The sequence below is a fragment of the Lepidochelys kempii genome, chromosome 13, assembly GCF_965140265.1.
Source record: "Lepidochelys kempii isolate rLepKem1 chromosome 13, rLepKem1.hap2, whole genome shotgun sequence".
NCBI classification, from domain to species: domain Eukaryota; kingdom Metazoa; phylum Chordata; order Testudines; family Cheloniidae; genus Lepidochelys; species Lepidochelys kempii.
In genome coordinates, this window is record NC_133268.1 from 18,482,848 (window position 1) to 18,498,198 (window position 15,351).

At 39.6% G+C, this 15,351-nt stretch overlaps 1 protein-coding gene across 8 annotated transcripts in view; it reads left to right on the forward strand.

The window, feature by feature from the left end:
• Positions 1 to 15,351, forward strand: part of ZMYND8 (zinc finger MYND-type containing 8) — a 120,360-nt gene that overhangs the window by 26,752 nt on the left and 78,257 nt on the right. For 2 of the 8 annotated variants that reach the window (XM_073309526.1, XM_073309527.1), the window contains exon 3: positions 10,881 to 10,951. In XM_073309526.1, the coding sequence (XP_073165627.1) occupies positions 10,881 to 10,951 (71 nt within the window). Of the gene's footprint in view, positions 1 to 351; positions 455 to 635; positions 859 to 1,529; positions 1,552 to 4,459; positions 5,915 to 6,488; positions 7,430 to 7,513; positions 7,552 to 10,880; positions 10,952 to 15,351 lie in introns of those variants that run through there. The other 6 variants (XM_073309530.1, XM_073309528.1, XM_073309534.1 and 3 more) reach the window with 6 other exon arrangements.

Sequence of the window (15,351 nt, forward strand, 5' to 3'; positions counted from 1 at the left end):
TTTGTGACCTGGATGAACCTTCGCTTCTGCAGGTTTAAAATATCTGAGTGCAGTCAGCATTGCTAGTTTGAGGCACACTGCTTTATTTGAGCAAGCAGTTAGTGATCACTTTCCTCTGTTTGAAAATCTGACTGTTTTGTACCAAGGTTCATGTATAGGACCTCTTTTTAAGTTTCTTTGCTGAAATAGGCCTAGCTTAGCCTGTCTTCTCTATGCACAGGATGGCTCCTGCTTGCCAGAGCTGCACAAAGATAATCGCTCAGGAAGTGTTTCAGCCAATCCCCTGAAGCTTTACATTCAGATTTACCAAAGTAGCCAATCCAGGATTAGCTTTTATTAGGAAGACAGATCATCAAGCTGAAGTGCCAAGCCCTTTCTGTCTGAATACTGAGAGCCTGTCCTCCATGTTTTATAAGTATTGACATAACACTGTGTTAACAATGCATCCACAGAGGTAAGCTTTACTTTTTACATTTTTTTTTCTCTAAGACCTATGAGTTGTGGGTTAACAGTGTGATTCTCTGTGATTTGTTGCGCAAAACAGACACCACTGCACTTTATTAAGTTGAAACTGTTTAAATTTGCTTTCTTGGGTCACATGGTTAGTAGCCATTAGCCATAGCTTTATTTTGCAGACTGGCAAAACCTTGGCATACCTACTTCTTCACAGGAGGATGGTGTTTTTAGACTTTATCAAGATCCTGGTATTCCAAAGAAGCTTTCTGGCTCTGAGCAGTTTGCCAGCACTATTGTCTGTTGTGTCACATGCCTGCTGAAGAGAAAATGGAAGCTAGGGAGCAGATGCATGTAACTGCCCTACAGGGAGTCAAGCAGGGATAATGGCAGACAGCAGAACAGGCAAGTTTACCTTTCTAAACAGTGAATGGAATAGCGAAGCTAAGTTATCTCTGAGAAAATATGGGATTTTAAAAAACCTGGACATCAGCAAAAAGTGCTAATGGCAGATTGTAGATATTGGGCCTAGGTGGTATTGTGCTGTTGCATCATGTTTTTTATGCAGCTTATCTTTACTTGAAATGGATATTGAACTTTTTTCTTACAGGAGTAGTTAATACAATGTGTTTCTCTTTCTGAAGGACAATGTATGGTTAACATTTTGTTCCTTTAAAAGAAGTTTCTCAAACTGCAGGTTTTAGATTTAGTTTTTTGGTCAATAAAATGCAGCAGTACATCTGTTTAAATTCCTAATTCTTCAAAGAAAAAATATTTTTCGACTCTTAGCTTCGTTCTCTTGCATAGTTAAAATAAATTTATGTACCTTTTATCTGTGCTTTTTTGTTTTACTCTGTAGCAGCCTCAGTTCTGTGTTGTGGAGTCCAGGAGATATAAAATCATGTCTGGTTCTTAACAGTATTACATGTTGTTAATTTTTGGTTATAGTCTTTTTTGGGGGGGAGGGGGTCTTTATTTTGATTTTGGTTTATTGCTACGTAATTGTTTCAAAAATTTCCCTTTTGATCAATTCCCAAATCTGCCAGCCTGTTGTATCTTCTTAACTGTGGAAAAATGAGATGGTTGCTTGAACAGTTGGTAAGTAAGCAGTGTGCTGCTCTCTGAACATTTTTAATAGTTTAACAATTTTTGGTTTTAACAGGGGGCCACTAGTCCAGCAGATGAAGTACTGTCAGTGGCTAGTCATGTAAAAAAATTGGAGCTTTGATCAGTATCTATTTTAAATGACTTGTTCAAGTAAGCTGTGTTCCCTTTTGAATGTACTGTTTTTGTGATAATATGCTGCTAAACTTGAAGCTTAAGCTTCCTGTTTACCTGTGGCCAGTGAAAATTTTTTTACTTACGCTTTGTTCCTAGATCCTTAATTAACATGTTTGGAGGCTAGAGCTCCGTTTGGTTGTTCCTCAGGCTTTTGAAGTGTAATGAAAGTGCTAGTACTCAGCAGTACTTTACTCAGTACTTTACACAGTTAAAGGGATATTTCTTCTTAAGTCTGTGTTTTTGAGATTACATGAAATATCACCTAAAATCAGATTTTGTTTGATTTATTACTAATTTTGAACACCTCGTGCCTTTGTTTCATAGTTGAGATGTAACACTTGTATGGATATCTTAAGTTGCTTTTCACTGCACATTTTCTCATAGCAATGTAATTATCAGAAACATCTTATTTGGTGCTTTTGATCTAATTTTTGCAGTTTTATAGTAGTCCAGACCATACAGTGTTAAGAATGGACACAAATCTAATGTGGATCTAGAAATGATTATACCTAGTCATTGTAACTTTTATAGAAGGGTCCCATAGATTGATAACATACTGTAACATAGCCATTTAACTCTGGTTACTTCTTTGCCTTTTCTTGAAAATGGAAAAACCCATAAGATTATTATATGGTAAAAAATGCTTAATGCAGATCACAATCTAAACCATTGCTGAAGTGTACTGTTGCTTCATGTTTTTATAGTACTTACATATGACAATATATTTTTCAGCATACGCAAAGGTGATAATGCACCTAAGAAATAATGAGTTTATGCTGTTTTTATTCTGTGATTGCTAAAACGAGAAATTGCATTTGGGCATAGTTTTCTTAATAACAGTATATACACATTAGCAATTTGGTTTGGAGTCTTAAACATTGCATAATATTATATTTAATATGAGGAAGCAGGAATAAGTGAGCTGCAATCAAAAAGCTTGCATTAAAATGGCTCCCACAGGTTTTGTTAAACATGGATCTGTTTCAAATCTGCACCTCCTGACACATTGTTGACAGTGAAGTATATTTGTATAAGCTGCCCTTGTGCATGTAATGAAACATAGCATTGTGAATCTAAGTTCGCTATTTTTAATCACTCAAATATAATTCTTTTATAGTTCACAAAAAATAAATGTCTGCATTGCAGCAAGATGTCTGAGGCAAGGTAGAGACAGCAGTGTTGTTTTACAGATCAGCCCAATCACGCTGCTCCATGGAGTCCTTGAGCCAATAGAAACAGAGTGTAGGTTAAAGATTGACAATTGCAGTGGCAAGACTGAGAAAGGCCTTCTGGAAATTTCTACCATCTTTGTTCCATCTAAGTAGAGCAAATTCAGCTAAGCTGAAGAATTTCATGTATTTTTGGTGCTTTGTCAAGGTATGATGCGATCACTCACTGTTATAGACTGCATAATAGGAAACACTGTGTGCTGTTTTTCTAATGTTCAGGCCAGATGGGGTGTGGGGTTTTGTTTAAGTGACGGAGACAGGGAAAAAAGCATGTATTCCTTGTAGCCAAAGATTTTACAGGGCTGATTCTTGTTCATTTCACAATTACACTGAACGTGCATGAAGCAATGTAGTTGAGGTATATACCATTTGTAGAAGGTGGCCATTGTTCTGGTGTAACTAGGATTTAATCGTATAATTGCTCTTTACATTTTTTAGCAACTAAAGAGTTATTTTACTTGTCCAGGGTGAATATGATTAGCCATTATTATTTAGTGGCAACATCCAGTTACTTTTGTAATTAGCTATACAAAGAATGTAATGGGGAGAAACAGAAGAGTGATCTGGATTATAAATAAGGATGAAAACAATAGCTTTTTAAAAGCCACATGTCCCTTTCATACTTCGTAGGCAAACTATTTTAGCTGGGAGTTAAGTAGTGCTAGGGAAAAATTAGTGACTTTTTGAAACTGGTGACAATATGTAGTATACCCATAAGGAAATGATGCAAAGTACAAATAACTTCAAATCTGATTTCTTTTCCTCTCTCCTTCAGGCGTCTGAGTAAAAATAGGCTTCCCCCTCACTTCATTGACCTTGGAAGAAGCATATGCTAAAGGGACTTTCACCTTCACAGTACAAAAATTAGTATGTAAAATTAGCTCCTCCATGTTAGTGTCCACTGGCTTCATTTACCTTTTCTCTCTGGGCTGCTTGCCAGTGAATAATCCCACTTCTTTCTTGCTTTCTTTCATTTTTCTTAAACCTTGGACCATGTTTACACTACAAAATTATGTCGGCATACAGCCGCCACATTTATTAAATTGCTTGTATGCGTACACACTTGACTCCTTGTGTCAGCAATGTGCATCCTCACCAGAAGCGCTTGTATCAATTGTATTGTCAGTTGAGGCAATACAACTGGGTGGCTCCTGAAAGCCAGTAATAGTTGATATAAGCAACGCAGTCTCTACACTGACACTGCGTCAACCTAATTACATCGAGCATGACTGTACACGGCTCAGGGAGGTGGTGTTATTAAATGGGGGTAGAGATACACTTACATCAGCAGGAGCCAAATGTAAGTGAAGACACTTCCACAGTTAGGTCGACACATGGCAGCTTACATTGATCTAACCCTGTAGTTTAGATCAGGCTTTAGTAGCCATGTTCGTCCAACAGGTGGGACGTGATAGAGCAAGGCACCTTAAGACTGGTGCCATCCAGAATCATCAACAAGGAGGTGATAAGTCTCAGTAAAGACTGCATCCTGTTTCTTTTTCCACATGGAACGCTTTGTATCACTTTGGAGCCCCAGATGGCACCTTGAGGTTTCTGAAGTTGCACCCAAACATGGGCACTCATGTAGCAGTGCATAGTATTATCCATTAGGCCAGTGATCCCCAAACAGTGATCTCCAGTGATCCATTAGGCATGCCCCCCAGGGGGATGTGAAGGAATGTTTTATGGGGGGCGTGGGGCCTTGGCCAGTCCCCTGCGGAGGGCAGGGAGGGAGCGCCACCCAGCCCTGCTCTGCCCCCAGACCAGCTCCGGCCCTAACTGGAACTCCACTCTTCCCCCAGATCTGCCCTGATTCCCTCAACCCCAAGGCCAGCTCCGCCTCTAGCCCCAATTCCACCCTTATCCCCAGTTCTGCCCCCCGCTCCTCCTTCAGCCCAAGCTTCTTTGCCAAGGACACCTTGGCTGTGCAGTAATGGAGGTGGGATGCAGACAGAGTCAATTACTGGTAAGGGGGCTGTGATAAGAAAAGTTTGTGCACCACTGCACGAAGCCATTAGCCTGACCTCTCAAACTGGATTTAGAAAATATTTCTATTGTTAATAGAAATCATGTGTCCACTTTCATATCCAATTTGGAAGTGTAGTGCATAGAGCTGAGTTTCATATACTTTGCCACAGACTGAAGTTGTCAGTCTTATAACTATTGCCAATTGTCATAGTATCTGTGTGTCTCACAGTGAGATTAAAAGTGTGTGATAAGCATTATACTAGCAGCATTAATATAGATAGCACTGATCTTTATTTACAAACATTACCAAACTGTGCCTGTATGTTTTGGAGGTCTAAGCCTATAAATATCCTATTTATATTGATTGGGCCTCAGCTGTTTATCTCCCATTTTGAGAGAGATTTGAATGATACCACATCTTTTTTACTTGTTTTTTTTCTCCTTTGTGCTAAGCTATTTTAAATGCATATTGTATAGGACAGATTTTTTTAGAATATCCTAAATGTGTGAAATAAAATAAAAATCGGGTATTGCATTTTGGCATAGGTACCTAGCCTAATTGTTGCCCTATCTATACAGTTGAACAAGCACTATTTACATTATTTCAATTACTTAATACAAGGTGGGCATTTTGCAGGGGACTCAGCATAATAAAACATCAAATCTGTGAGATTCACACTGAAGACTGAATCTGAAATTGAACAATTTCCTTAGTAACCTGTGACTTCACAAAACTCCCAATCTTGTGCATTGCTAGTTAAACATTTGGATGTCAGGTGTCCCTTTGTCATCCTTTACCATTTCTGATATTTAGATGATTGCTTCGAAAATAGCACTGCTGTTTAAACAAGAGATATAGTTATTGAATAAACTGCTACCATTTTAGCTACAGTACAGGAATGAGGCAGTGCAGTGCTGCCAGACGCCATTTTAAGAATCCTGCATAAATAGCATAGCTACCGATGAGTAAGAGACTGTTATAGGTGAGTGCTTATACAAAGCTGCTATTTATTCAGCAATGGCATGCTAATATTTTTTTCCAATTTTTATTGAATGCAGTTTTTTTGAAATCATGATTTATATTTGCTACAAACAAGTGTGATCTAGAGGAAACAGGAATTATCTTTAGGATAAAATTTAATTTTAGTCCTTCTGGTCTTAAAGCAGTATTTGTTTTAATTAAAGGGGAAAAAAGACTTCCATAAATGTATGGTTCTTGGGCTTAAAATAATTCCCATACGTATACTGAGAATATTGTGCATGTTGGCATGGGCTGTTCTAGGTGGTTTTCCATATCCATCAGATTTTCTTGGTTAAATGTCAAGGTGCAGTAGTTCATCTGCAACTTTTTAATTATTCTCTGTAGTTACCATAGGTTAAGCCCAGATGTAGATATTTTTACATATGTACATTTTGAGATAAATATTACTAATAAAAGGAAGATCTTCCTTTGTAGAACAGTTTTTTTAATTGTATGAAATTAACAATTTGAATTGCATAAGTGAATAACTCTTATATATTAATAAAGGAAAGCATTATTCAGTTAACTTAATAATGCATTTTTCTGTTAGGTAGAAATAAGTTGTATTTGTAACCTTCCCTTTTTTCCTCCTCTCCTCCAGCTTCTCCCCAAGAAAGAGAACCTGAGCCCCAAACCCCCCCGTAATCACACGTTTAAAAATAGTTTGTGTGAAATGAGTTTGGTTTTCTTTTAACATTTTTGGTGACTGAATTTCATTTTTATAGCAACCCTGTCAATACAGGTATGGCAGGTCTTAAATGAGTAATACATGTTTTTGCCAATTTTATTGTTAATTGACTAAGCGTATATTTCAGTTACTAGTTTTTTATAATATGTTCTGTTTGTTTTGTCAAGGAAATAAGAATTAGTTGCAGAATGACTAAGATAAATATTGTACTCAGCTATCTACTTAATGGAGTATATGCCACTATCATTTCTGATACGAAACCCCAAACTATCATATTCTTAGTTATACATAATAGTAATGCATCTGATTGGAACAAAAATGAAATAACAAAAGCAATCAGTACTGTAGAAATGAGGTCTTTTCAAAATGTGATGTGTCTATATGATGGTCTAGTCTCATCTCCTAGTTACTGTGTGTTCCTTCAGAACTTGCTCTTTGTTTGCATTTATACTGATGCAAAGATTTTTCTTTTCCTCCCTTTTTTGCTATGGGAAACAGTAGGATACTTGTCACTAGGAGCTTGCAGTCATTGAATTATTGCACTTGAAATCCTTTTCTGAGGAAAAGCTGATGGTGAGATTACTGAGATTGGAAGGTTATGATGCTTAAAGCACGTTCAGAATATTGCTTGTTGCAGTGGAAGAGAAAAAGCTTAAAAGATGCATAAATCCTGGGAAAAGTTACCCTAAACTAGCTGTAAATATTCACATACACCCCAGCCAGCAGAGTGATTGTCTATGTGAGCTGTAATGTCCTGCAACAAGCCAAATAATGCAAGACATCTCTGAAGTAATTTCATTATTGTGAATCTTTAAATGTCTTTTAATACATTTATATTTCGTTTCTGTTTTCCTCATACTTTGAATTTTGTTCAGCAGCAAGTCAGTGTTTTCTTCATTGCTCAGGATCTTGTGAGTTTTTATTTAAATTTTAGTATTTTGGGTGCTTCTTATTGAGAGGGATGAATTGTTAGTGTACATTGTGGGGAAAAAAATACATTCTATTCTCTAGGGCTCGACCATACATAATTTCATTTCTGCCACCAGTCCATGTATGATGCAGCAGGTATCTGTTAAAGTTTGTTTTCAGTTAGAGTAAAATAGAAGTATAAATATATCTAACAAAAATGCAAAACGATTCTATCAAGTAGTGAATTCATTTCAGCATTCAGAATGTTCTATTGATCTTCAGATCTTAAGAGAGAAACTGTCATCAGACATCACCTTTATAGTACACAAAAGAGACATGTCAAGTCAAGATATTTTGTTCTACTTGGAAACATTTAGGAAGAATATTTTTCTTGGTTTTATTGATGCATGAAAACTTTCAGGCTGTGTCTACACTGGAGAGCTTACAGTGGCACAACTATACCAATGCATCTGCGCCACTGTAAGATCTCTCGTGTAGCCACTCTATGCCGACAGGAGAGAGCTCTCCCGTCGACATAATTAATCCACCCCCAACAAGCAGCAGTAGCTATGTTGGCAGGAGAAGCACTGTGCACAGTACCACTTATGCCGGCGTAAATTATGTTGCTCAGGAGGATGGTTTTTTCACACCCCTGAGCGACAGCATTTTGTAGGCAAAACTTGTAGCGTAGACATGGCCTTTCACCTTTTTAAAAGGGTACAAAGAGCTTATGTGAAGTTAGTGACCTTTCAGTTTTCATGAATGTAAAAAACTTGATAGCATTAGCTAGAGACAGCCATGTTTAGATGAGAGCTGAGCAGATCTCACCTATTGGAACTTCTATACATGCCAGTACTGACCAACAGTACCCTTGCTGTTGCAGTCATTGGTCCACATATGCCAATACATCTCAATTCTGACAGGGACAGTCAGGGACATATATAATAAGCCTTTGCTCATATATCTTTATATTGACTTCCAACATCTGTTTTTCTAGTTGACTCATACACAGTTCCTCTATATTCTTTATTATTATTTATATTATCATGGCACCTAGGATCCCTAGTCTTGGACAAGAACACTATTGTGCTAAGGGTTGTACAAACAAAACAAAAAGCCAGTCCCTGCCCCAAGCCACTTACAGTCTAAGACAATAGATGGATGCGGACGGACTGATGGGAGAGTACAATGAAACAAAGAGACCGTACTTGTCACCATGGTAGGCAGTGACTTCAGTGCAACTGTTGTCTAACCATTGTCAAAGTTTTTTTGTAGGCATTGTGTAAAAAGATGGTTTTAAGGAAGGATTTGAAGGAGGATAATGAGGTAGCTTTGCAGATGTTTATGGGAAGCTCCTCCCAGTCCTGAGGAGCAGCGTGGGAGAAAGCATGAAGGTGCATGTTTGAACATTTAACATGTGGGTAATGGAAGCTACTATTATGGGCCAATCAGAGGAGACAGCTGACATTTCAGTATTGAAAGAGATGATGATAGGTAGGGTGGGGTAGGGTGTGAGTGATGGGCCTTGAAAGTGAAGACGAATAACTTCTGTTTGATGTGGTAGAGAAGTAGGGGCAGGTGAAATGATGCAAAGAGAGGAGTGATGCAGTCAAAGTGATGGGCTAGGAAAATGATCTTCGCAACAACATTTTGAGGATATGAATGGGCAAGATTGCACTTGGCAAGGCCCGAGAAAAGGATATTTAAGTAATTTAGATGCAATATGACGAGAGCCTGGATGAGAGGTTTTCGCTGTGTGAATGGACTTGAAAGGCCTTTTCTTAGAGACATTAGGCAGAAAGAATTGTCAAGATTGAGACATAGCCTGGATATGATGACCTAGAGAGAGGTCTGAGTTTAATAAGATGTGCAGATTACAGGCCTGAGTGACATACAAGATGGTGGTGGTGTCTACAGTGATGGAGAAAGAAGGTAGTAGAGCGGGTTGGTAGTGCGGGGTGAGAATTAAGTGCTCTGTTTAAGCCACGTTAAGCTTGAGCTGATGTCTAGATAGCTACTAATCAGAGAGACAAGCTGAGATTTTAGTGTGGACAGAAAGAGACAGGTCTGACCTACAGTGGCCCCCACTGCCTTTCTTTTTTCCTGTTTCACCAAATTGTATGTAGTTTTGTGATCTGGACAAATGCCCATTGGAAATTTGACTGAGACTATTAAAGATTCCCATGGCCCAATCCAAATGTGAACCTGGATCTACCTTTTTGAAAGCACAGATCACCACCGTATTCCCATACTGGCAAACCACCACTAAATTGGACTAAGAAGCATATTGTATATAATAATGTGAAGTGCTATTTCTGTCACTATTATCTTTACATTATTATGTACTATATACTCTTTATTCCAGTTTGGTGGGGGCACTTTAAAAGATTTTCACAGTTTTCAAAATCTTGGATGATGTGTTAGTCTGCTGACTTCCAGCTGCACAACAATATCTTGAAAATGTATTTATTAGGATTTTTCCTTAGTTTGTCTGTACACAACAGCCAAATCTCAAAACCTTTGTGCAGCTGGACAGTCTTATTAATTACATTCCTTCTACCTCCCTTCCACAGCTTCATCTAAACCGGTAAAATTTAGATCCATATTTCTTCATTTAGTGATACCAACGTGGAAGTTATAATGCAGGCAGGTCAGAGGTGTTTGTACTACCTTGTCATCTAATCTTACTCTGAATACTGTAGAAGTGCCTGGGTAGGGATGAATGACATGGTGGTAAAAACACCTGTGTTCAGTCTACACTATATCTCCTGCCATTGCTATTATTGGTGGAGTTGCATGGAGGTGAATTACACAATTGATTTTTTTCAGATTGTAGAGCCTAATTTTAAAATCCTAAATTTTAACCCTTGTCTGTAAAATTACATGTTAGGCCCTAATCCTGCAAACTGTTCTGCAGAGAAAGATCTCTTCACTCTGTGAAGTTAGTAAGGTGCTAACATATGCAGGAGTCTGTCCATACAGTTTGTAGGATTTGGACCGTAGATTATAAACTCTTTGGGACGGGAACCCTGTCACCTACTTGTCTATCAAGTATCATGCATATTTATGGTTCTATATAAATAATCTCCCATAGATGTTGGAAGACTAACTCACATTAAAATTAATGAGTGAAATTTGGGTAAATACCCTGTGTATCAAAGGCAAGATAAATTCCCTCTCTGTTCAGATAGCATACATTCCACTTGAGAATGGACCTTTAAAGTTATATTAGATTTCTGGCCGTAAGTATTTGACAGTGTCACTTCAAGCTTTTGTGAATGAACCTAAATATGAAAATAATATATTCTAAATTTCTTTCTAACTCCTGTAGTTTGGCTGAAGAGGAAATAAAAGCAGAGCAGGAGGTGGTGGAGGGGATGGATATCTCCACTCGATCCAAAGGTGAGTGAGGAAAAGTGTACTTTATCTGTATTCCAGAGCACAGGAGGAAATTGGAATTCTTTGTTTAAAATCAGCAGTGCAATGGTGATCTGTAATGCAACTAACTAGACTGAAAACATGAATTCTTAAATGCATATTGGCTTAATTAATGGAAAAATCTCCTTTCTCTAATTCTTTGGGTTTTTTTAATATTGTATTTGAATTAGGCTATGGATTATCCCTTGGTTTTATCAGGTATAATACTCTGAATACATTGTATCTGAGAACATCAATTTCTTTTTGACGTATAATCTTCCAGTAATCAAAATTTGATCCATACTCTCAAGATGTGTCAGCTTCTTGTGGTCTTCCCTACTCACCATGCCTGGTTTTCCTTGGAAGTCATCTTAAATTTGGAATGGCAAAAAGGGATTAAAAAAGAAAAGATGTCACCATGTCCCAAAAACACAAAAATGCTTAATCATAACTTCACTAAAAGTAACAGGGAATATGAAATTTTCCCTGTCCACAAAAATTGGTCTCATGAGCACGAATAATTTCAAGAACCCCTGCAGTATGCATTGATTATCCTGACAGGAAGCCAGGGCAGGCTGCAGAATTCTAGAGAACTGAAAATCTCCATCCCTGTAGTGTCTGACTGTCCTATGGATTTTGAACTGGATTTTGAAACCCTGGCTCAGGCCATCCATATTCTTTATATATATATATATATAATTGGGAGTTTGGATGGGCCAACGTGATTCTACAGCTGAGATAGCTGTAGTGTTAGGCCCTGTCTGCACTAGTGAACTTTCCTAATTTTTGTTTCTTTTCGTTGCTGCTAACAGTTCAGCTTTTGGAGAGCAGTAGGGTCAGGATTTTTAAGGAGTTCAGGACCTAAATAGTGTACTTTTAAAAAAAAAAAAATTTGGATCTGGTGTATATGGGGTGTGCCCACATTTTAAACACTGTCATCTAACTGCTGCTCAAATCAGGTCTGCAGTACTTAAAACAGTGGCCACAGTCAATGACCTGTCTCCACTAGGGTTCCCAATGTTGTTAACACCAGTGGGGCTGCACTGAACAGGCCTTTGTGAACAGTTATCACGTATAGGGAAAGATAAGCCTGGTGCAAGACAAACTGTTAGGAGTGTCCACAGAGAGATTTACATCTGCTTAACTAAAGTAGTTTATGAACCAGTTGAAGTTAAACTGTACCTTCTGTGTGTAGTCAAGCCCTTTGTGGCTGTGTCTTCTGGTGTGGTTTTTTTATAATGAGAGGACTAATATGCATTATTTATCTTGCTGTAAAAACACACCTTTTTGCCAGTGAAGACATAGCCTGTGAAGAAACCATGAGACTGTTTGTAAGTTAACCTTTTGCATTCCATGATTTTTTAATGATTTAACTGCAGAAATTTAATGTTGAATTAGCCTTGTCTTGCTGCGTTTAAAAAAACAAACAAATTAAAAACAAAGAAAAAGAAAAATAGCCAGCAGAAATATCCGCTGCTTAATAATATTGACATTTAAATTCTTTGTCCCTGATGGTCACACCTCATTAAGATGAGTGGGGTAAGAGTATGGCAAGTTCCCACTTTCCAGGCTGCTATTATTTGGTTGAAGATTGTTTCTTTGTCATTTCACGTGACAGCTGTATTTTCACAATAGAAAAGATGACTAAATTAATAAAACCCTTAGCATTTGAGAAAGCAGCAAAAATTGTGACGAGATTCTAGAACTGCTGGGTGGTCTTGTTTGTTTTTAGCTTGTTTTCTCTACTTATTATTTTCTACTGTTCTGATGTTAATCTTACAGAGAATTTGGCTTTATGTTTTAGTGCCTATCTAATTTGGGAGATTGACCAGCTGTTATTCCATTACAGCTATGCCGGTCAATTTCCCTTGGTGTCACAGTTAGGCCATGACAACCCTAGTACTTTTGTGGGTATAACTTACTTTGCTTAGGTGTGTGGAAAAAAAACAACCCTCTGAGCGGCATAAGTTACACCCACAGAAGCACCAGTGTGAACAGTGCTATGTTGGCAGGAGACGCTCTCCGTACGACATAGCTACCACCATTCTTTGGAGGTAGGTTAATTATGTTGATGGTAGAGCTCTCTCCTATTGGCATGGAGCGTCTGCATGAGCAATCTTACAGCCAGCTGCATCAGTACAGTGGTTTAATTACAGCGGTGGCTGTAGGTTAGTGTAACTTGCATTGACAAAACTCTGTAGTGTAGACAGGATCTACTCTATGAACAGTTTTTCTGGTATAAGGTGCATCCATACTAGGAGAGGTTTGCTGGTATAGTATACAGGTATACTTGTATTTGAAACAGGGATGTGTGCAAGTGGGGGGCAGTCGTTGGGGGCACAGAACTTCTCTGGCCCTAGGGTCGTGGAGGAAGGGAAGATCAAGCGACGAGCTCCTGCCAGGGCTGGCGCTGGGTGGAGGGAGGGAAGATCAAGCTCCTGCCGGGGCCCAGTGGAGAGAGGGGCAGGGAACTTCTGTGCCCCCACCAAAAGGTGTCCAATTTAAATTCCTGCACATGCCCCTGATTGGCAAGGCACTGGTAGTTTAGACCTGCCTAAGAATGGTTTATTTTGATTTAGCATAATCTAAGGCCTTGTCTAAACTGCCACTTTATAGCACTGCAACTTTCTCGCTCATGGGTGTGAAAAAACACCCCTTTGGGTGCTGCAAGTTTCAGCGCTGTAAAGTGGCAATGTAGACAGTGCGCCAGCCTGGGAGCTACTCCCCTCATGGGGGTGGGTTTTTTACAGCACTGGGAGAGCTCTCTTCCAGCACTGGTGCTGTGACTACACAGCCACGTTAAAGCGCTGCTGCGGCAGGTAGTGAAGACACACCCTAAATCAGTTCACGCTAAACTGAAATAAAACTGGTTTAAACCAAAATAAGAGTGTCCACACAGCCTTTTACACTGGTTTAAGGGTTTGTCTACATGAGGAGTTAATCTGGAATAGCTATTCCTGGTTAAGACCAGTAAAACTATTCTGGAATAAGAATGCCAACATGGGGAATTAATCAGGGATAGTTGTTCTGCTTTAAATTCACTGCCTACCTAAATTCGAATTTACTTTCCTGTGTAGACAAATCCTGTGACCCTATATGACATCACACCTTTAAATCCCAGAATAGACAAGTTACCTAGCTCTATCTCAGTAAAATCTTCTTTGGCCATGCGTACACTTACAAGCTTACAGTGTCACAGCTGTGCGACTTTAAGAGCACTCATATAGCTATGTTATGCCAACGGGAGACAGTTATGTCAGTCAGTGGGGGAGTTTCACACCTCTGAGCAACAAAAGTTTTGCTGACCTAAGTGCTAGTGTAGACATAATCTAAAAGACAAACCAATTGTACTTTTGAATGTGCTAACCTGGTCAAGTTTTGGCTCTAAAGTATTACTGTTTTGTCCTGACTAGTGTGGGGAGGTGAGCTGGAGGAGGAGATGGGGAACAGCCAAGTGTGAAGAAGTTGAGAGGTGGGGAATAATGGAGCCAGGGCCCCTCCACATTTGACAGGGGCCCTGCCCCCTTCACCTCCTCTTCTCCCCAAAGGCCCCAGCCACCCACCCCTGGCCAGGTCGGCTGCTGGAGCCAGGTTAGGGGAGCCCAGACAGTTGTGGGTCACCGTGAACCCTCCACCTGCCCGGGGTTGGGGGGTCAAGAGCAGCCCCCGGCCTGTGTCCCCACCCTGCAGGGGCTCCCCATCGCCATCCAGGGCAGGAGGGTTCACGGCACCCCAAAGCTACTCGCGCGCAGCTGTTACATGGACCCGGTTCTGGCTGGGGAACCGCAGCCCAGCCATGGTAAGAGCCGTGCGGGGAGCTGTGGGGAGTTGCAGACCCTCCTGCCCTGGGTGGGGCCACAGGCCAGGGGCTGCTCTTGGTCCCCCCACCACAGACAGGTGGAGGATCTGCGGCTCCCGGACTGCTTCAGCTTCCGGCTTGGCTGGGGGTGGGGCCTCAGGCAGAAGAGGAGGGGCAGGGGGCCTTGGCCGCCCTTGGCTAAAAGAACTTCCTTCCAAAAGAGATGAGAATAACCACAGCCTCCCCACTTTTAGAACTAAATGTAAGACTTCTTTCTTAGACTTAACCAGCAGAGCGGCGGTACCTTTGGGGTAAATTGAGTGCAGTATTTGTATTGCATGCAAAGATACAACAATATGGTAATTGGCCCCAAATATTAATTAGTGCAGAAAATGTGTTATTGTTATATTTAAACAAAAATACCTTTGAACAGTAATGCTACTTTTATGTAGAAGACTAAAGTAGCTGATGTTTGCAGTGGAAGGTCTAGTTAGGAGGGTATACTTACCTATCTATTATTGCTAAATATAAATATCAGAAAACTTTATCAGGAAACCAAACCAAACCAAATTTTTCGGTGAGAACT